Source organism: Lontra canadensis, unplaced genomic scaffold (assembly GCF_010015895.1).
Source record: "Lontra canadensis isolate GAN:19392208 unplaced genomic scaffold, GSC_riverotter_1.0 scaffold66, whole genome shotgun sequence".
NCBI lineage: Eukaryota > Metazoa > Chordata > Mammalia > Carnivora > Mustelidae > Lontra > Lontra canadensis.
In genome coordinates this window covers 1,944,102-1,966,058 of record NW_022631060.1, presented here as the reverse complement: position 1 = coordinate 1,966,058, position 21,957 = coordinate 1,944,102, and the positions used below count along the sequence as shown (strand labels likewise).

The 21,957-nt window shown below is 46.3% G+C and overlaps 1 protein-coding gene across 1 annotated transcript; it reads right to left on the bottom strand.

The window, feature by feature from the left end:
• Positions 1-6,165: 6,165 nt before the first annotated feature.
• On the bottom strand, positions 6,166-21,895 carry SDHAF2 (succinate dehydrogenase complex assembly factor 2). The gene is made up of 4 exons (XM_032879176.1): positions 21,795-21,895; positions 17,659-17,882; positions 17,465-17,574; positions 6,166-6,939 (listed from the first exon to the last, which is right to left on the bottom strand). Exons 1-4 carry the CDS (start codon positions 21,828-21,830, stop codon positions 6,809-6,811), a joined length of 501 nt encoding a protein of 166 aa, XP_032735067.1. The 5' UTR covers positions 21,831-21,895; the 3' UTR covers positions 6,166-6,808.
• Positions 21,896-21,957: the final 62 nt, after the last annotated feature.

Sequence of the window (21,957 nt, the reverse complement as noted above, 5' to 3'; positions counted from 1 at the left end):
GAGGAGGTGTATTGTAGGAACTGACCAGGATGGAACAGGAAAGAACTTTCTAGGGTGATGGTAATTCCTGTTTCCTGATAGGAGTCTGGTGTGGGCACCTGTCAGAAGGCAGCACATGTACACTTAAGATTTGGGCATTTCATTGTATGTAAATTTTGGAGCAAAAGAAAACAACTTTAAATATGTACGTCTAATTAATGATATGTGCTCCACAATATTTAGGGGAAGCATTCTGATATCTATCGTTTTCTTTGAAATGAATCAAAAAGTAGACGGATTAATGATTAATGGATTAATTCATTTACAACCCTTCAGAAAGGGATGGAAAGATGGGCAGATACACAATGAATCAAGCAAGTAAAAAGTTAATGGGAATCTAAGTGACGGATAGGCATACAGTTACTTGATGTAAAAGTCTTTCGAACATTGCTGTATATATGAAATTTTTTCTAATACATTAGAAAAATTCCACATTTTATATATTTGAAAAAAAAAATTTTTGAAGTAGGCTCCCCGCCCAACATGGGGCTTGAAATCATGACCCTGAGAAGAGTCACGTGCTCTACTGACTGAGCCGGTCAGGTGGCCCCAAAGTATTTGTTTTTATAGCTACCTTGTTAGTTTTGGCAAGTGACGCCATTGATAACAGTTTTTCCCATTTACAGCTGTGATGTGAAGTTTCTTTTCAAAAATTAATTTGTTTAAATAAAGAAGGGACTCAACTTAAGGACGACAGTAAGGAAATACTAGTATAGATGGGGCACGGATATGGCAAAGCTCAGGAAGGCAAGGAGAGGACAGGGTGTCTGGGACAGGTGGGGTGTTGGGAAGTACACGGCAAGATCTGGGGAAACCTGGATTTCCCTCCTGTCTCGCTGCTTCCCGCCTGTGTAACCCCCAACCCCTTACAATATTTTTTCTTTTTTTTAAAGATTTACTTATTTATTTGACAGACAGAGATCACAAGTAGGCAGAGATGCAGGCAGAGAGAGAGAGGAGGAAGCAGGCTCCCCGCTAAGCAGAGAGCCTGATGTGGGGCTCGATCCCAGGACCCAGGGACCATGACCCGAGCGGAAGGCAGAGGCTTTAACCCACTGAGCCACCCAGGTGCCCCTCTTTTCTGTTTTTAAGATTGTATTTGTTTAACAGACACAGTGAGAGAGGGAACACAAGCAGGGGGAGTGGGAGAGGAGAAGCAGGCTCCCCGCGGAAGAGGGAGCAAGATGTGGGGCTCGACCCCAGGACCCTGGGATGGTGACCTGAGCTGAAGGCAGATGTTTCACCGACTGAGCCCCCCGGTTGCCTCGTCGGAGTGTTTCTAAGGGCCAGGCCTGAAAGTGGCTCTCCTTACTTCTGCCCGCGCCCGACCTGCCAGTCCCAACCATGCAGCCCCGGCCTTACGGAAGACAGGCTGGGGCCATGTCGTCTCCCTGCTTGGTCAGGAAGAGGTGGCAGTGGGGCGGGTAGACCCTGTAGTCTCCGCTGCAACCCCACCTTCTGTGTGCCAAACCAGCCAGTCTTTCTTCTCACGCATGGCACACTCACATTCTCCCCAAGGGACGCCACCCTAAGTCTGTCCAGTCCCTGCACCTGGCTCGAAGCCTGGGGTCTCCGGTGACACTGGTACACCAGCCTCTTCCCATCCCATGCAGCTCATCCTGGGCCAGGGACCCACAACTGGAAAGACAGGCACGCGGACGCTGGGGGGCCCATCCGGTGTGGGGCGGGGACGGCACTGCACTGAGGCTCCTTCGCTCACTGGTCCTGCTTTGCAGGAGATTGCGCTCACAGTTGGCATTGGCCCAGCTCTTCTACCCGCGGGCCTCCTCCTCCACCATCTCTGAAATGGGCATGGCACGGCCTGTCCCCCCGGGGGGCTGTGGACTCCCCCTCCTGCTCATGCGTGGTAAGTCCTTTCACAGCTGCAAACTGTGGCACCCGCAGCTCACGGTTCTGTCGGCAACACAACTTGTCACAGACCCCCTTGCTTCTAGTCAGTTCTGTGGCCCCCCAGTCACACTCACCCGAAGTCTTTTCCCAGACAGTTCTAGCACATAACCTGTCTTGCTGGTTCCCCTCTGTACCTCTCCTCTCCTCAATGGCTGTGTTGAGGGTACTTGGAATGATAAAAAGGAGATATGCCCTAGTCTGGTCCTGTCCTGAGGCACTTTATCCGAGGGAAAAGTTTCACCGGGTTTTTGTGGCCCTCAATTTTTTTTTTTTTTTTAATCTCATCTTTTTCTACTTAGGGCATAGAAGATTTTTCAACCCTGGAAGGCCCTGGATCTCTGGATTCTATTTCCCTTCATTACTACTTGAACACCACGTAATTCTTTCCTGAGCTCATCTCTTCCTCGTAACTCTCGTCCAAACGCAGACAGAAGTAGCCGACAGAAAGGACTAGCTTCTGGCTTTCCAACCTCTTCTCCGTGGGTTGGCAGCTTGGAAGGCATGTGGGGTTCCTCTCAAGTCAGAGAACACAACAGGTTTACCAAATTTTGCTGATGTGTAACACCGTGAAGGCCATCACAGTGCGTCTTTAAAATTAAAGTCTGGGCATCTTTAACTGCCTTTTTCTACTTAAGTTGGGAGACACGTTATCTAGTGCAATATCTACAAAAATGTCTCATGTCTGTGGGACCCTGATGAGAGGGTGGGAGCCAAGAAACACAGGAGAGTGAGGGTCCCGCTCACAGGGGCCTGGCATCAGAGTCTCTGGCTCGGAGGAGCCAGCACTGGGTTGTCAGCAAAAGCACAGGAGCCAGGGCTGTGCGGGAGGTTGAGCAACTCATCTCTGTATCCTGGAACGGGGTTTGTGTGGCCCTCCCGGCCAGCCATGCCCAGCAAACAGAGCTGGCCTCCAGCTCGGAGGGAAAGGACGGATGGTGATGGGGAGATCCAGAAAGCTTCAAACCTCACCTCTGCTGCTGGAGGCGCGCCCAGATCCCTCGACACAGGGCAGTTTGAGCCCTGCCCTCTGACTGCTCCCCAAATCCAAAGTGCCGCTCAACTCCAAACCATCATCGGGAGGTGGCACCGGTCCTGCTAGGAGGGCTCAGGGGGTTAAGCCTGGAGCTGCTGAGGCCATGCCGTCATGTCTGCAAGAGTCCGGGCCCGGGGCCCAGCAGGGAACCGAGGGAGGGTCTCCACCAAGTCCGAGCAGCAGTCCTCCACGGACTACAACGAGATCCAGAAGCCAGCCTCGGGGGAGGGCTGGCGATGGCGTTCCCGTTTGCCCGCGATGTAGCCAACGCCATCCGCCCACATCCGCCCAAGGCCTGCCTTCAAATGCTTCCCCTCTGTGACTCTGCGCAAGTGGCTTTCTAGCTCATCAGGCCTCACTTTTCTCACCTGTGGAAGGGGAACGACAACCCCACTTATCTCCTGTGGCCATGGTGCGCCTTCGGCCGGAGTCCTTATGATGCTCTTAGCAGCGCTGGGCCCGCGTCGGCAAAGAGCACGTTGCTAGGTCGACCTAGCAACAGCGTTGCTAAGGTGCCAGGTCCTGTGCTAGGCACCTTCCGTGTGCGACCTCATTTGGTCCTCATGCCCACACATGCAGGGAAGTTCCTTTTCTTTCCCTTTTACTAAAAAAGACACGGAGCGGCGGAGAGGTTCAGTTGACGTGCGCGCCCGGCTAATGAATGGGCCATCCGGAGTCTTCCTTCGATCTCTCAAGAAGGGATCTGCCCCGCTCTAGTTGCCCTCACCATGGGTCCCAGCGCCTCGCGGAAGGTGAACACTTCTCTCGATACTAACTAAATGACCTGAAATCCACTGGCAAACACACTGCTCATCTTAATGTCATCGCTCGCTTTACAACTACGGGCTGTGATGGGTCGTTATGTAAGCTGCGCTCACGGCGCCCTTCTTAAAGAAAACAACCTCGTCCTTGGCAGGAGTTATCTGGATTCAGGCAAGACCTGGGACCCTGTAAAAGATCGTGACTCTTCTCCCTGCGATTGTGGGTTACGAAGTGGTAGATTTCTTCTCTGCACGTCTTTCCCTTTCAAGCCTCTTATCTTGGATAGCTTCCACTTCTCCGTAATCCCCCTTAAAATGTCAGACTGCTGACAGACCCGTGTTCCTTAAAGCTGCAAGAGCACCCCTTGCCTCAGGCCACCTGTCCCAAGGCCACTTTAGCTGGCTGGGGAAGATCTGGCACCTTTCCTCGCTCCCAGAGGGCTCCCTGGGAGACCTGTGTCCCACAGACGGGCCCCGTTCCCTTGAGAGCTGCAGGATGGCAGGCCCACCCTCTCAGACACGGCCGGCTGGGCTAATGGGGTGCTGTTGGCACCTGCTGGCCCCTTAAGGCTGCCTGACTTCTGCATCGTGAACCCTTCCTCTTCCTCGAGCCACGGCAGCGTGGTGGATGGACTGACAGATAAACGTTAGACTCTCAACTCTGCCAGCAGAATCTCTTTTCCTGGTGATGTTTAAAAATATGAACGAGGTTTGTGACTGTGCCCCCCTGGCTGGAGTGACGAGACAGACCAGATGACCTCCAGAAAGCCCAAAGCCAGAACGAGACACCTCCACAATGACCCCAGCACATCCCCTCCAAGGCACAGAGCTCGGGCAAAGGGGTGTGGCTGGTGCACTGGGGAGACTGGGAGTGACCGAGACACGAGACTGGGAAGAGGACAGCCTTTGTGAGCCAGTGGGACAGGTCACGAGGCAGCCTGGGCGGCAGAACTCACTTCGGATGGGACAGAGCAGGGCCCTGGCTCAGAATGAGGTCACCGAGCAGTTTAGTGTCAGACTGAGAGAGATGGGGCCGGCTCCTGTTCCCCACAGATCCTTGGGGGGCTGCTGGCCCTCGCTATGTGTTTATTAATTTTTAAAAACTGCGCTGTGGCCGGCCTAGTTTTAGTTAGTGCCCCATAAAGGGAAAAACTGTTTACATAGCATCCCTGGGTCTGATGCCGAGCGGCTGAAGTTAGCAAGATCCCTCACCTTCTGAGGGGACACAAGCCAGCAGCCTGGGAGGAAAACAATTCTTCAGAAGCATGCCAGTCCCAGGGGACAATGGCAACTGTTGAACATTACGTTAAATGAGACAAAATCAGGGTCAGAACACCTCGAACCCCCCCGGGGGGAAAGGCCCAGGCTGCCCACTAGGCCACCAGGAAGGGCCACAGCAGCATCTGGGATGTATGGGCAAGTCGCTGCCCATTTGTGTGCACGTCTTACAGTCCAGGGCGCCCCACAAACTCTCGGGCTGCTTAACACCCTCTGCCCAGTGCCTCAAACGAGGCCCCACGTGACCAGAGTCTGCAGGAAGCCCCCAGGGACCTCTCTAAGGGCCCTGCTTCTGCCTCCCAGCTGTCACTCCCACATCTGCTTCTCGCCCCCAGGGCGTTTTTTCCTCCCTGGCTGGCGAGACACCCCCATGGTTCTCCAGCGGGCTCAGCTTTCCCGCCTGCACAGGTGACATGCCAGGCAACTGGTATTAGGACACGGCTTTTAAGTCTCCGGCTGAGGCCTCGACCCAGTGTGGACACCGAATAGCTACTGAGAGCCAAGTGCGCTGGGGGCCGTGTTGGACAACTGCTCTCTGAGCCCACTTTCTCATCTACAAAATTAGCATAACACCACTTGTCCATAAGGGTGCTAAGAGGCTCTCACGGGGTCCCATAAGTAAAAGCTAGTTCTCTTCTCTTCTCTCCTTAGCCAGGGACACTGAGGGGCAAAGAGGACCGGGACGAGGCTCTCCAGGAACCCCTCAGCTCCAGGATGCTGGAAGCAAGCACTGCCTCTCCGCAAGCATCTCCTGTGATCACCAACCCCGTGCTTCTCCCCCCTGGCCTGCTTTCTGAGGTCTGTACCTCGAATGGTCCCCGCCCAGCCCGGGGGGCGACAGTGATGACTGGGTTACAGTTCTGAGAGCAAATCCTTCCAGGGAGACCACTGCTAGACACACATTAGTCTCCTGGCCCCGGAGCTCAGCAATGCCAAACGATTCATTCTAAGATGTTATTGCTTATGTGTTGTTGATTCGTCGACTACAATCACCGGGAAGACTGTAGAAAGACAGAGAAAGCTTGCCATCATGCCATACAGGAATCAATCCTGTGGCTGTCACCTTATATAACTCTGGAGACAAGTGACTGTGGATTATATGAGGACAGACAGAATTAAAATAATTGTGTGAGGGCCGGGAACTGTGATTTCTCCTTCATAAAATATTCTTTAATATTTAATTATCTTTCAGTGTACAGAGTGAACGTTCGTGAGAAAATCTGAGGAGGAGGATGTGGACTCGTCAGCAGCAAGCCCACACATCTCTGCCTGCCGCCCTCGCTCTGCCCGCCGTGCCTCTGAAAGAGTCAGCTCAGGGGGCTTGGGTCTGCTGCCCCAGGAGGAAGGACTCTACCTGGGGGGGAAGGGGGGAGCAGATTTCACTTGAACAAAGCCCTGGGCTGCTCTGGGAAGCTTACTACCCAGCCCCCGCAGCGGGCTGTCTCTGCAGGGCACACACTTCTGGCGGAAGCTACGGGGGAGCACCATCGCGTCCCGACACTGCCCTCTTGTGGCAGAGGCCCGACTCGGGAGACCGGAGCCAGAGCAACAGGCCCGAGTGCCGGCAACACCAGCAACTGCTTTTAGGCTTAAAACTAAACCAACAAAGTGTGAGAATGAGTCACACCCAGTATTTACATGTCCTGAGAGATGGGTCCATCATGTGAAACAAGACAAACGGTCTGGGTGGGCTGAGTGTCTCAGGAGAAGCAGGAAGCCAAGGCCGGGATCTATCCTAAGTTAGGGTCCACGGATGGAGCCCCCACGGCGGGCGCTGGTGCACAGCTCAATGTGGCTTTTCAAAGAGGTATTCCAGATCTGGGGCGCGCAGTCTCTGCTCTTTGTTTTTATTTTTAGCAAAGTCTCTCAGCAGTGCCATGACTTCATTTTCAAATATCTCTGGGGCTGGTTTCGCTTCTGCAAGAGAAGAATGGGCAGAAAGAATGATGTCAGTTAATCCTCAGGCAAAAGGACCCTGACACTTGAAACTCTGGCCTTTGCAAAGAACCGGGAGATACACAGACTGTCTCTAGTCTTCCTCTAAATGCACACAGTGGCCTGGAGCGGGAGCGGGTGACCCACGGCTGCCTGCCTGGGTAAACAGCTCTATTGGAACAGCTGCTCCCATCTGTTTACATACTGTCCACGGCCGCTTCTGCACGAGGATGGCAGAGCTGAGTAGCTGCAACAGAGACCATATGGCCACAAGACTGAAATTATTTACCGTCTGGCCTTTTATGAACAAGTCGGCTGACCCCCCGGCCGGTCCATACGCGGCAGCACGAATTTGCTCTGCACTCAGCATTTCTGTGTTTTCTGGGTACTGTGCTTCCCCTTCCAGCCTATACGTTTCCCAAGGTGGAAGTTCTCGGTTGTACATGACAGACTAGGAGCTCTACTAACTTCAGCAAAAAGGAATTCATCAGAAGACTGTCAGAGGCACACAAAATGGACATGACCCCGGAGAACCAGATGCGGATGGAGAGGCCACAAGGGCATGGACAGCAAAGCCACGGGAGTATCATCTTGGGGGTGTGCAAGGGGGCCCCGTGTGCCTGCTTACCTCCCACCTCTCTCTCCACCTGGAGATACTCGCTTAAGATTCCAGTTATAAGCAAAGTCTCCCACCGGGGAAGCTTAGGTAATGTGCTGGAGAATGACCCTCCTACCAAGACTACAATGCTGGGAGAGAGAATTCCTCAAAGCTTAATTCCCCTTCACTCAGCACAGAGCCCAGCATCTAGGGGGCTTGGTGTCGGGTTTTGTTTTGTTTTTGTGATCACTGCAGGCCAGGAGGTTGAGGCATCCCCCCGGAAGAGTGCAAGCTGGAAAGAACACTGGGCTCATCCTAACAAGAAAAGCCAGAAAAACTACAAACAGCATGACTTTCTGTGAAGTCATCCGAGAACAGAGGTCACGGGGCAACCAAGTAGAATAAAATCTAAGGGAAGAGAAGCTCCCCCCACCCCGAAGGAGAAAGTGCACTTGAGCACCTGCCTGCCTGAGACAGGGCCCAGGAAGAACAGACACCGGATACCATCGGGACAGGTCAGAAGAGTTCGGCTAAAATGTTTAACCAACTGCTACAAGCCAAGTGGGGGCTAGCCACAGACGCCGGGGAGTGCACGCCCTGCAGGCTGTTCTCAGTAAACCTCCAGAGTGCGCTCCTGACCGAGACTAGTTCAGAGCAAGAGGTGGGAGAAAGTCTCCCTCACCGGTGCAAGCTGGGAGCAGCGGAGTGGCCAACATCGCAAAAAAAAAAAAAAAGCATAAAGCCTAGCCCAGCCCTTCTCCTCAACGAAATAAAAGGCTTAAGAGACTGGGTGTAGGTCTGCAAATCCTACTTCCTACTTGTTCAAGGACCCATTTGGGATGGTGAAAAGAGAAAAGGAAAAAAAGAAAAATCTCATCCTGTGGGACAGGCAGGGCCACAGGGACTGAAGGTGAACCAGGACAACAGAGAATGCCCTCCCAACCTTCCTTGCCCCAAGTGGGAAGCAACAGGAATCTACTGTTTTGGGAAAGGCAGGAGCAGCGAGAGACTCCCTTTGAGGAACAGAAATAGGGGGAAGGCTGCAAAGCTGAGGGGAGAACAGGAACACGGAGAACTACCTTCCGGAAACTCAGCCCCTACTCTCCGCGGATGGGAGCAAGAGGCTGGTGGTGCAGTGAAGGGAAGGAGAGCAGTAACAGAATCTAGGTGAGCTTAACTCCTAACTAGACTGACTCGACACCATCCTAACAACTTACTGGAAGCATGCCCATTTCTAGGCACAAACACCATTCACTTCACTCTTTACTGTCCTACTTGTAATGTCTAAGACTCAATTAAAGATTATGAGATACGCATGCACACAAAAGAAGAAAAACACAACACACTATGAAGAGACAAAGCGATCAACAGAGAAAGCCTTGGGGATGACCCAGATGTCAGAACTGTTACGGAATTTAAAGTAACTAATAGGGGCGCCTGGGTGGCTCAGTGGGTTAAGCCGCTGCCTTCGGCTCAGGTCATGATCTCAGAGTCCTGGGATCGAGCCCCGCATCGGGCTCTCTGCTCAGCAGGGAGCCTGCTTCCTCCTCTCTCTCTGCCTGCCTCTCTGCCTGCTTGTGATCTCTCTCTGTCAAATAAATAAATAAAATCTTTAAAAAAAAAATAAATAAATAAAGTAACTAATACATTAGGGGTCTGGGTGGCTCAGTCATTTCAAAGCATTTACCTCAGCTCAGGTCATGATCCTGGAGTCCTGGGATCCAGCCCCGCACCCGGCTCTCTGCTCAGCGAGGAGTGTGCTTCTCCCTCTGCCCTTCCCCCTGCTCACGTGCCCCCTCCCTCTCTGATTAATAAAATCTTTAAATAAAAAATAACTAAAATATTAAAGGCTCTACCAGAAAAAGTAGACAAAATGTAGGAACCAAATGAGCAGCTCGACTACAGAGCTGGAAACTATAAAAGCCAAATGTAAATGTTAGAACTAAAAACACAGTAGCAAATAGGCAGATTGACCTCAACAAGCTCATCGAGAGACTCGACACTGCAGTGCAGGAAAGAACTGGTGAACTAGAAGACAGATCAGTCTCACCCGCTACAAATTCCCCAAACTGATACAGAAAAAGAAAAGACTTAAAGACACCAAACAGAATCTAGAAGCTGGAGGGTACAAGTAAACAGTGTATGGGAGCCTACACGCCCGGAGAACCCAAGCAGGAAAAATACCAAGAACAAACATCAAGACACATCATATTCAACACCTAAAAACCAAAGATGAAATGGTGTAAACATTCAGGAAGAAATGAGACATTACACGCATGGGAATAAAGAGACACAGTAGAGTTCTTGTCAGAACCTACACATACCAGGAAACAGCTCACGGTAATGCTACAGGAATTGGAAGGTAAAGGTATAATAAAGGTAACCGAAACAGCAAACCCGAACCCAGCACCGCTCCTGACCAGACGGCCTCAACCCCGCACACTAACAGCCAAACAAACAGGCCCCTGTAACGCACTGAAAGAAAATCCTGTGAACCTGTAATTCCACACCCAGTGAAAATATCTTTCAAAAATGACAAAAACAGAGATAATTCATAAGAGCAGACCTGCTCTACAAGAAATATTAAAGGAAGTTCTTCAGGCAGAAGGAATAGGATACCAGATAGAAACATGGATCTATACAAAGAAATGAAGATCTCCAGCGATGACTAAAATAAAGGTTAATATAAAATATATTTGAGGGGCACCTGGGTGGCTCAGCAGGTTAAAGCCTCTGCCTTCAGCTCAGGTCATGATCTCAGGGTCCTGGGATCGAGCCCCACATCGGCTCTCTGCTCAGCAGGGAGCCTGCATCCCTCCTCTCTCTCTGCCTGCCTCTCTGTCTACTTGTGATCTCTCTCTCTGTCAAATAAATAAAATTTTTTAAAAAGTGTTTAAAATATATTTGATAGTTATTTATTGTTGTACATATATAAAATATACTATAAAAATTACAATTTATAAAACTATTTATATAAAATATAACATTCTCTACCTTATTTTAAACTGCTCTAAAGATAATTGTCTAGGGTGTCTGGGTGGCTCAGTTGGTTAAGTGTCTGCCTTTGGCTCAGGTCACGATCCCAAGGTCCTGGGATCAAGCCCCGCACTGGGCTCTCTGCTCAGCAGAAAGCCTGCTTCCTCCTCTCTCTCCGCCAGCCACTCTGCCACTTGTACACTCTCTCTGTCAAATTAATAAATAAAATCTTAAAATAAAAAAAAAAGACAATTGTCTGAAGTGAAACAAGAGAAATGTAGTATAGGCCCACAATATAAGTAAAAGTAAAAAGTGTGACAACGACAAGATGGGAGGGAAGAATTGGGAGTATATTATTGTAAAGTTCTTATATCTTATGTGATACAGTAAATATAACTTGAAGAGACACTAATTCATTACAGATGTATATGGTAAAGCCTAGGGGAATCACTACAAAAAGTGATACAGGAAATATAAACAATAAACCAACAATGGAGGTCATATGAAATTTAAAATACTCAATTAAAAAAATGGAAATAGAGGGGAAAAGGAAAAAAGAACAGATGGAAGAAACAAGAAACAAAAGGACTGCAGATTTTAATTCAATCACATTGTTCAATTAATAAATGCAAATGGCCAAACATATCAATGGAAAGGTAGAGACTCTAAGACTGAATAAAAAAGAGACTACATATGCTATCTAGAAGAAGCTTGATCTGAGCATAAAGACAAAGATAGGTCAAAAGCAAAGGAATGGTGTGGGAGGCAGATTTGAAGCTGGCCCTCAGTATTCCCCAATCCCCTTGCATACAAGTCCTGCGTAACCCTCAGGACTGTGAACATGACGATGCTGACCGCGATAAGGTTACACGGCACAGCTGACCTCAGCACAGGGAAATTATCCAGGTGGTTCTGACCTCATCACATGCGCTCTTTATTTTATTTGTTTTTTAAGGGGGGACAGGGAGAGAGAGAGGCTTAAGCAGGCTCCACACCCAGCACGGAGCTCGATCTCACAACCCTGAGATCATGACCTGAGCTGAAATCAAGAGTCAGATGCTTAACTGACGGAGCCACCCAGGCGCCCCACATGCGCTCTTTCCAAGCACTGTTCTCCAGCTGGTGGCAGAAGGAAAGTCAGAGAGATCTGAAGTGTTCAGAGGGATTCCACGTGAGGGAGAATCTCCGTTGCTGAGATGGAAGGAAGCCTGCAGCAAGGACCTGCAAGTGGCTTCCCGGAGCTGAAAGAGATCAACAGGGAGCAAGACAATCGTCCTCAGCCCCTAACCCTAAGCACATGAATTCTAAGAACTTGAATGAGCTTCCAGACAGGAATGCAGAACAGTTGACACCAATTTCAGACTGAGTTCTAGGCCTACAGAACTTCTCACTTATAGAACTATGACTATATGTGTAAATATGTATGAACCATGCTGTCTAAAATCACTGTTTCTCGTAGTTCTTCTAGATTTTATTTATTTATTTGACAAAAAGAGAGAGAACACAAGAAGGGGGAGTGGGAAAGGGAGCCTGATGTGGAACTCGATCCCAGGACCCTGGGATCATACCTGAGCCGAAGGTAGATGCTTAAGGACTGAGCCACCCAGGTGCCTGTTTCTTGTAATTTACTATGTAGCACAGAAAACTAACACAGATGGGAAAAATACATACCATGCAAACACTAATCAAAAGAAAGCTGGCATGCCTAAATTATTATCTGACACTTCAGAACAAAGAATATTATCAGCAGGGGTGCCTGGGTGGCTCAGTGGGTTAAGCCTCTGTCTTTGGCTCAGGTCATGATCCCAGGGTCCTGGGATCGAGCCCCACATTGGGCTCTCTGCTCAGAGGGGAGCCTGCTTCCCGCCTCTCTCTGCCTGACTCTCTGCCTATTTGTGATCTCTGTCTGTCAAATAAATAAATAAATCTTAAAAAAAAAAACAAACAGAGCTTCAAAATATATGAAGGAAAACCAGAGAACTGAAAGGAGTAATAGATAAATCTGCAAGATAACTAGAGATTTCAACACTTTTCTCTTATTAATCAACAAAGTACAGAGGAAACCGGTCAGAACATCGAGAACAGGAAGAACGGCATCAACCAAGCTGCCCGAGGTGACATTGACAGTGCACTTCATCCACAGGTGCAGAAGACACGTTATGTTCAAAGAAGTGCACATGAGACATTTGTCAAGTGTCACGGTCATAGTTCAGGCCATAAAACAAATTTCAAGAAACTTAAAAGAACTGAAACTACACAACCTAAGTTCTGGGGTCCTAATGGAATTAGTAAGTTTCATTCATTTTGAATGAAACTTCCAGGGGCGCCTGGGTGGCTCAGCTGTTTGAGTTCCAGGGTCCTGGAATCAAGCCCTGAGTCAGGCTCTCTGCTAAGCAGGGAGTCTGCTTCTCCCTCTCCCTCTGCTGCTCTCCCTGCTTGTGTTCCCTTGCTGTCAAATAAATAAATACTAAAAAAAAGGAAGAAAGAAAGAAAGAAAGAAAAGAAAAGAAACTTCTAAACAACTCATGGGTCAAAGAGGAAGTCAGAAGGGAAATTAGGAATTAAATGAATGAGAAAAACTGATCCAAATCCGCAACATGACACTAAAGCACTGCTTAGAGGGAAATCCATAGCATCAAATGCTTACAGTGGAAAAGGAGGTCTCAAATCACTGAGCTCAACTTTCACCTTACAAAACTAAAATAAGAGCAAACTAAGACCAACACAAGAAGGAAAAAAGGAAATAAAGAGCAGACATCAATGAAATTAGAAAAAGAAAAATAGAGCAAAAACAATGTAACCAAAAGCTGGTTCTCTGAAAAATAAATAAAATCGATAAACTTTTAGCTACACTGACCAAGAAAAAAACCCCACAAATCACCAATATTAGAAATAAAGGAGGGACCTTACTACAGCTCTTCAAACATTTAAAGAAAAAGGGAATATGACCATAACTTTATATCCATAGACTTAACGCCTTATGTGATGTGGCCAAATTTATTAAAGACACACTAATAAACGGACCTCATCTAAGTAAGAAGAAACAGAGAACTTGAATTGTTCCATAGCTATTAAAAAAAAAAAAAAATTAGACTTTACAGTTAAAACCTTCCAAAAGAGAAAACCTCAGATCCAGAAGGCTTCCCTAGCAAATTCTACCAAATATTTAAATAATACCAACTCTATATACTTTCCCAGAAAATGGAAGAGAAGAACACTTCATAACTCATTTTATGAAGCCAGCATTAACCTGATCAAAACCAGATAACCTTACAAGAAAACTACACACCAGTACCCCCATGAAGACAGATACAAAGATCTCCAAAAGACCAGCAAATGAAATCAATCAAATGAAATCAATCAAGCAAAAGTCCAGGTGATGTTTACCATGAGAAGGCAAGGTTGGTTTAATACAGACTGGAAAAGAAGAAAATCTTCCCTGTTCACAGATGACACAGCTGTCTACACAGAAAATCCCAAAGAATCTACAAAACAGCTTCTAGATCTGAGTGAGTATACAGAACACAAAAATCAATTGTATTTATACTTTCTACCAACAATGGGAAATTGAAAATTTCTCTTAAAGTACCCTTTATAATGGCACAAAAGTATATGAAACACCTAGGTACAAACCCAGCAAAATATCTCCAAAATACGCTTAAACTACAGATTGTAGCAGTTAGGCTTCTAGGATGGCCCCCAAGACCTGCACCTCTATCATGCTCTTGCGTGATTCTCATGCCTACTCCCTGCCCTGGGCTGGACCTAACGACTCGATTCTAACCAACAGAACACAGCAAGGACAACACAATGTCACTTCCGTGACTAGGTTACAAAACACTGAGACTTCCTTCCTGCTAGGAGACTCCTCTCTTGCCTTCTCAGCTTGCATGTTTTGAAGAAGCAAGCTTCCAAGCAGGAAGAGGCCCCTGTGACAAGCAACAGAAGGCAGCCTCTAGGCAACAGCCGGCAAAGAACTTGGGCCTGCAGGTGGGGACCTGTGAGCCACTTAACTGCGCCAACACCAGAGAGAACTTAAAGCAGATCCTCCCGGGGCTGAGCCTCCAGATGAAACCCCAGACCCTAGCCTGACACCTTGATTGAAACTTTGTGACAGAGTAGAGCACAGCACCCAACTAAGCCATGACTGGATTCTAGATCCACAGAAAGGCTGAGATAATAAGGGCGGGTTTGTCTAAAGCCAGTAAGTTTTGGGGTAATTTGTTATACAACAATAGATAATATGCTAATTAAAGAAGTCAAAGACCTGAGAGCACCTGGATGGCTCAGTCGGTTAAGCATCTGCCTACCACTCAGGTCATGATCCCAGGGTCCTGGTATTGAGCCCTGCATTGGGTTCCCTGCTCAGCAGGAAGTCTCCTTCTCCCTCTCCCTCCGCCCCTCTTTCCAGCTTGTGCGCTCACCCTCTATCTCAGAAAAATAAAATTTTAAGATATTAAATAAATGTAAAAAAGAGAGTCAAAAATCTAAATAAATGGATATGGCATGTGATAGATTAGACAATTCTCAATGCTAGAAGAATCTGATCTATTGTTCTAACACAACTCCAATCAAAACCCGAGTAGGTTTTTGTTTTTCTGTTTTTTTTTTTTTTTGAGAAACTCAACAGGTGATTCTAAAACTATAAAATTCCAAGAAGAAAAACAGAGAAAATCTTTGTGAATTCAGATAAAACAGATTCTTAGACACAATATCAAAAGCACGATCCACTAACGTACCAAAGAAAACACTGTACTTCATCAAAATTAAAAATCGCTCTGTGAAAGACAATGTTAAGAAAATGCAAAGACAGGGGCACCTGGGTGGCTCAGTGGGTTAAGCCTCTGCCTTCGGCTCAGGTCATGATCCCAGGGTCCTGGGATCGAGCCCCACATCGGGCTCTCTGCTCAGCGGGGAGCCTGCTTCCCCCTCTCTCTCTGCCTGCTGCTCTGCCTACTTGTGATCTCTGTCTGTCGAATAAATAAATAAAATCTTTAAAAAAAAAAAAAAAGAAAATGCAAAGACAAACCATAAGCAAGGAAAAAGAAATTTCCAAGACACGCACCTGATAAAGAATTTCAATCTGACACAACGAACACTCAAACCTCAGTTAGAAAATGAACCAACCCAACTCAAGGTAAAAACAAAGGTGGGGTAAGACCTGAAGAGACGTAAGAACAAAGATGTAGGAATGGCAAAGAAGCACTTAAAAAAGATCCTCAATATCCTTAATCATCAGGGCCAGGCCAATTCACTACAGTGAAATATCACTGCCTATTTCTTAAAATGGCTAAAAACAAAAACAAATAAAATCCTGATAATACCAAGTGCTGGTAAGGACGGGGAACTTCACATCTAGTCCCTGACAATGGCAAATTTGTCTTCTGCCCCTATAGTTTTGCCCTTTCCCAGAACATCATAAAAATGGCATCATATAGTACGTATGGCCAGACTTTGAGTCTGGTCTCTTTCACTTAACAGAGGAGTCAGCAAACTATGGCCTGCTGCCTGTTTTTGTATGGCCTGTGTGCTAAGAATGACTTTTAAATGGTTCAGGAAAAAAGTCAAAAGGGTATTTTGTGACACATGAAAACTCTATGAAATTTAAAGTTCAATGTCTGTCAATAAAATGTTATTGCAACACTGTAGCAATGGCAGCCTGGAGGCTCCAGCCACAGGCGTGGAAGACTCAAGACAAGGACCATGTGGTCTGCACATATTTACTCCCTGTTCCATTATAGAGTAAGTTTGTCTTAACTCTTACCATATGACTCAGTGACCCTTCTCCTGGGTTTTTACCCAAGAAAAACTGCAACCTACACCCACAAAAAGCTATATGCAAATGATTATAGTGGCTTTACTCATAATCGCCTAAAACTGGAACACCTGATGTCCCTCCCCTGGTCAACGGATAAACAAACAGTGAGGCACATTCATAGGATGGAATTTTACTCAACAACACTAAGGGAGCGCAGAGTAAATATTTACACTTTGTGGGTTTTCCGATCTCTATGTAAGTCTCAAGATTGTATTATCATACTTTACGCTCAGAACCTACAGAATGGTTTCTATTTTATGACTCAAATCTGGGCTGGAAACTTAAAACCAGAAGAGCCGGAGTGTGAAAGAAATGGAGGAGATGTCCGCTAATATCCATTCTCCCATTTTTCCTTGATAACAGAACCCCCAATGTAACTGAATGCATGAAACAGACTATATTATTTTTTCATCCTGACTAAAAATCATCATGTGACTGAACCGTGGGCAAGGGATAACTAGGGAAAGTGTGGGGCATAATCTTCTGAGGACTCATAAAAAATAAGGTGTGAGCTTCTACACACTCTCTCCTGGCTGAAACATAAGCCATGACAGACAGAGCCACAGCAACCACCTTCAACCATGAGGTAGACAGCACATGACGGCCATCTGGGGGATCTGCACGGCATGACTTCTGAATGGAATACCTACCTCTGGACTGCTGTTATGAGAGAGAAATACAGTCCTGATTTATTTAAGCTATTATTGGTTTGTTTGTTTTCTCTGACAGCCAAAGCTAATCCTAACTATAAACAGTGAGAACCGTTCTTCCCAAAGGTAATTTAGACTATCAAGGAACACTTGCTATACAGCCTTTAGAGCTGTCGGGTTCCACACCATTCCCCCTTCCCAGCCTGGTTTTTCTGTAACTCTGCCTTTCCATACCATTCCACTAAACTCCCTTTTTGCTTATGTCAGACGGGTTTCTGTTGCTTACAAACAAAGAACTTTAATAAAACCATTTTGCACACTTTGAAAAATTTGGAGAGTGCTGGGGTTGAGTGTTGACTGCATGAACAAAAGAAAAAAATTGCCGAGGACACAAAATTCCAGACTCAAATCAGCGTGAACCATCCTACTTTTCACATCATGCTGCTTGCTGATCATGCCCAGTACCTGTGGCCCAGTAGTAAATATCCCAGTCATTACTGGGCTCATTTATCAGACGATCATAGAGGTTCAGCTGTTTCTCAGTCATGTGGTGCAGATATTCTTTAGCAAAGAGGCTAAAACAAGAAAGAGAGAAAACAAAGATGAAAAAGCCATCTCCAGTAAAAAAGAAAGTGACACCAAGTCTCGTATTTCCCTACCTAAGCAGAATACAGTTTTCCAACATTCCCCTCTTTCTGCTCTCATAGAGCAGCCGGGCTCTTTTGGTTTCTATGGACTCATCAGTTCGCTCCTGCCACGGAGGCAAAGGGATTTCAATCATGTCTTTTTGGGAATCTGTTGGGCTGTCACCTCTGTAGAAACGGCTGAATGATGGTGTGCTGAGCAAAGGAGACACTAGATGGCGCCTTGACAGAGCAAGCATCTGAAATAAACCACAAACACCTTTATAAGGACTAACATCGCTGGCATTCACTCAACACTTAACTAGGTGCTAAAGCACTCAATCTCATTTAGTTCTTACGAAATTATGTTGATACTGTCCCCACTTTATTACACAGGAAACGGAGTCTCAGGAGGTTAAATAACTTACCAAGGTCACCCAGATAGTAAATGCAGTTAGGACTGGAACCCAGCCCTAACCGCAAATGTATTCTTAACTTAACACCCTTCCAGAAATTCTCCAGCAGAAATATTTTCTCCTTCCTTTATATTCCCTTAAGATTCTTTTTTTTTTAAAGATGTTATTTATTTATTTGATAGACAAAGATCACAAGTAGGCAGAGAGGCAGGCAGAGAGAGAGGAGGAAGCAAGCTCCCTGCCAAGCAGAGAGCCCGATGTGGGGCTCGATCCCAGGACCCTAGGACCGTGACCTGAGCTGAAGGCAGAGGCTTTAACCCGCTGAGCCACCTAGGCGCCCCTTAAGATTCTTATGGACTGGTATATATTAGTCACTCGCTTGTGTTGCAATCTGAGCATACAGTGATGGCATGGTTCCTAATCCTCCACAGGCTCCCGATTTTGGAGAAGGGCAAAACCTATCAAAATGCAATGAGAAGGTAGTGACACCAGCAAGATGACTGAACAGGAGGCCTCACACTCTCCTTTTCTCACAGAGACACCAACTCAACAATACATGGACCAACTCCCTTTATGAGAAATCTAGAAACCAGGTAAGAGATTCCTGAAAAGAGCCAGCAAATCCTTCCAAATGGGAATTCACATGCATAAGCCTAGAGAAGACCTATCCATGCAAGAAGTCTGACAGGCTCCTGGAATCTCTAGCCAAGCTGACTGGTGAAGGTCTGTTCTTCTACAAAGCCAGTCCACAAAGACTTAGGAGAGGTAACTTTTTTCAAAAGTGTGGATCTGACAGAGAGTTGCAAGGGACATGAAGAAACAGGAATACATGGCCCAGTCAAGGGAAGAAAATAAATCTCTAGAAGCTGGCCCTAAAAAAACAGAGGCATATGAATTACCTGACAAAGAATTCAAAACAACGGTCATCAAAATGTTCAATGAGCTCAAAAAAGAAAAAAAAAGAAAAGAAAGCATGAACAGAATATCAACAGGAAGAAATATTAAAAAGAACCGAACAAATTTTGGAACCAAAGAATAGAATAACCAAATGAAAAAAATTCACTATGGGGGTTAACCGGCAGACTTGATCAAGCAGAAGAAATAATCAGTGAACTCAAAGACAGGTCATTTGAAATTTCCCAATCAGAGGAAGAAAAAGAAGAATGAAAAAGATTGAAATGCGCCCAAGGGACTTATGACATCATCAAGCAAACCAATATAAATATTATGGGTAAAGATAAATATGTGACAAATATAGGATATTATAATAGTGGTACGTAAATCACTTTTAATTCTGGTATAAAAGTTGAAATAGAAAAACATAGGCTCATGGATATACAACACAAAAATATGTAATTGTGGGGGTGCCTGGGTGGTGCAGTTGGGTAAGCAACCGACTCCTGATTTCTGCTTGGGTCTTGATCTCAGGGTCCTGAATTCCAACCCTGTGTTGGGGCTCTGCACTCAGTGCAGAGTCTGCTTGGGACCCTCTCCCTCTGCCCCTTCCTCCCCACCCACCCCCACCTTTGTACACATGTGTGTTCTCTCGCAAATAAATAAATCTTTTTAAATAAATAAATAAATAAATAAAATCTTTAAAAAAATATATAGAGAGAGGCGCCTGGTGGCTCAGTGGGTTAAGCCTCTGCCTTCTACTCAGGTCATGATCTCAGGGTCCTGGGATCGAGCCCTGCATCCGGCTTTCTGCACAGCCTGCCTCTCTGCCTCCTTGTATACTCTTTCTCTGTCAAATAAATAAAATCTTAAAAAAAAAAAAGTATGTAATTATGACATCAACAATGTAAACAGGGTGAAGTAAAAGGGTAGGCTTTTTGGTATGTAATTGAAGTTACATTATTAACAGCTTAAAATAGATTATTATGTTTTATGTAAGCCCCATGGTAACCAAGAATAAAACATTCATAGACGATACATAATAGAAAATGAGAAAGGGGTCAGGGTGCCTGGGTGGCTCAGTGGGTTAAAGCCTCTGCCTTCGGCTCAGGTTGTGATCCCAGGGTCCTGGGATCGAGCCCCGCATTGGGCTCAGCGGGGCCCCATCCCAGGACCCTGGGATCACGACCTGAGCCGAAGGCAGAGGCTGAACCCATTAAGCCACCCAGGCACCCAAATAAATAAAATGTTAAAAAAAAAAAAAAGAAAGAAAGAAAATGAGAAAGGGGTTAAACGTTGTCTCCACGGGGAGGGGGGTACGACAATGAAACACAAAGGGTAACAGAAAGTGAGGAAAAAAGGGACACAAGAGCTATATGACGGATAGAAAACGATGAACAAAATGGCAATAAGTTCTCCATCAGTAATTATTTCACACACGAAATAAACTCCAACCAAAACACTAGAGTGGCTAAATGGATTAAAAAACAGGATCCAAATATATGCTGTTACTACAGACTTCTTTTAGATGGAAGAATACACAAGTTGAAAGCAAAAGGATGAAAAAGATATCCCATACAAACGGTAACCAAAGAGCAAAGATGGCCCTCCTTATGTCAATCAAAACAGGCTTTAAGGGGCGCCTGGGTGGCTCAGAGGGTTGAAACCTCTGCCTTCGGCTCAGGTGGTGATCCCGAGGTCCTGGGATCAGGCTCCGCATCAGGCTCTCTGCTTGGCAGGGAGCCTGCTTCCCCCCTCTCTCTGCCTGCCTCTCGGCCTGGTTGTGATCTCTGTCAAATAAATAAATAAAATCTTAAAAAAAAAAAACAAAAAACAGGGTTTAAGTCAAAAACTACCAGGAGAGATATGGGACATTATCATATAATGATAAGAGTAAGGGTAACAGAGTAAATGCACCAGAAATATAAATCAATTATAAATATATATGCAACCAACATCAGAGCACTCAAACATATGAAGCAAACTGACAGAACTGAAAGGGGAGATAAACAGCAATACAATAAAAAAAGATTTCAATATTCCACATTCAGTAATAGAGCATCTAGACGGAATATCAATAAAGAGAAGACCTGAATAACAATATAGACTAAATGGACCAAAACGGACATGTACAGAACATTTCACCCAACAGCTGCAGAAGACATTATTTTCAAGCACCCTTGAGTGGGAATATTCTCCAAGATAGATCACCTTATCTATTTATCTAAGGTTGCAAAACAAGCCTTACCAAATTTAAAAAGATTAAAATGATACAAATGATCACACTGACATGAAACTTGAGATCAACATCAGAAGGAAAACTGGAAAATTCACAAATATGTGAAAATTAAACAACACACTGTAGCTCACGAATAACCAATAGTTCACATGGGTTAAAGAAGAAATCGAAAGGGGAACTCGAAATGAGGAACTCGTACTCGAAAATATCTTGAAACGAAAACGCAACACACACAAAAGTTATGAGAAGCAGCCGGAGTAGTACTGAGATGTTGCAGTGTGAAAAGCCTACAATAAAAAAAATTATCTTAACATGTGAAATATCTCTAACAGGTATTAGACAAAAGAACAGACTGAAGAACACAGAGAGGTGGTGCAGCCAGCTCCACCTGGGGAACAGGTGAAATCTGAACTGGGTCTCGCACGAGACAGGCACACAGTGAGCTAAGAAAAGGGTGGATGTGACCTAAATTTCCTGTTGCAAGGCGGATCTCTCCTTGGTTCTGCCCTTGCCCTGGGCTATCAGGCAGCTGGATGCTCCTCGCAGTCTTCATGACTGCGCTGGTGGACGAGACTCAGTCCCCACTATAGCACCCGGGCCCCTAAAATCTCTACGCTCCTTACCCGTGGCAGAACCTGAAACGTGGAAGCCACCGCCATCCTTCCCGACTCACACCGGAAGCCTACGGTCAGGTCACTTCCGGGAACTTCCAGACGCCTAAAGTGCGGACTTCTGCGCTGAAGGGCTTGAGCCGGAAGATGCGTCCCTGCGTCTTGCGGAAGTGGC

Coding starts and splice junctions, on each gene's coding strand:
- SDHAF2 (XM_032879176.1), bottom strand. CDS start 21,830: ATGGCGGTGGCTTCCACGTTTCAGGTTCTGCCACGG. Junction 17,883..21,794: donor CGTTTCAGGTTCTGCCACGG/GTAAGGAGCGTA, acceptor GGTTTATTTCAG/ATGCTTGCTCTGTCAAGGCG. Junction 6,940..17,464: donor TATTTACTACTGGGCCACAG/GTACTGGGCATG, acceptor CTTCTCTTGCAG/AAGCGAAACCAGCCCCAGAG.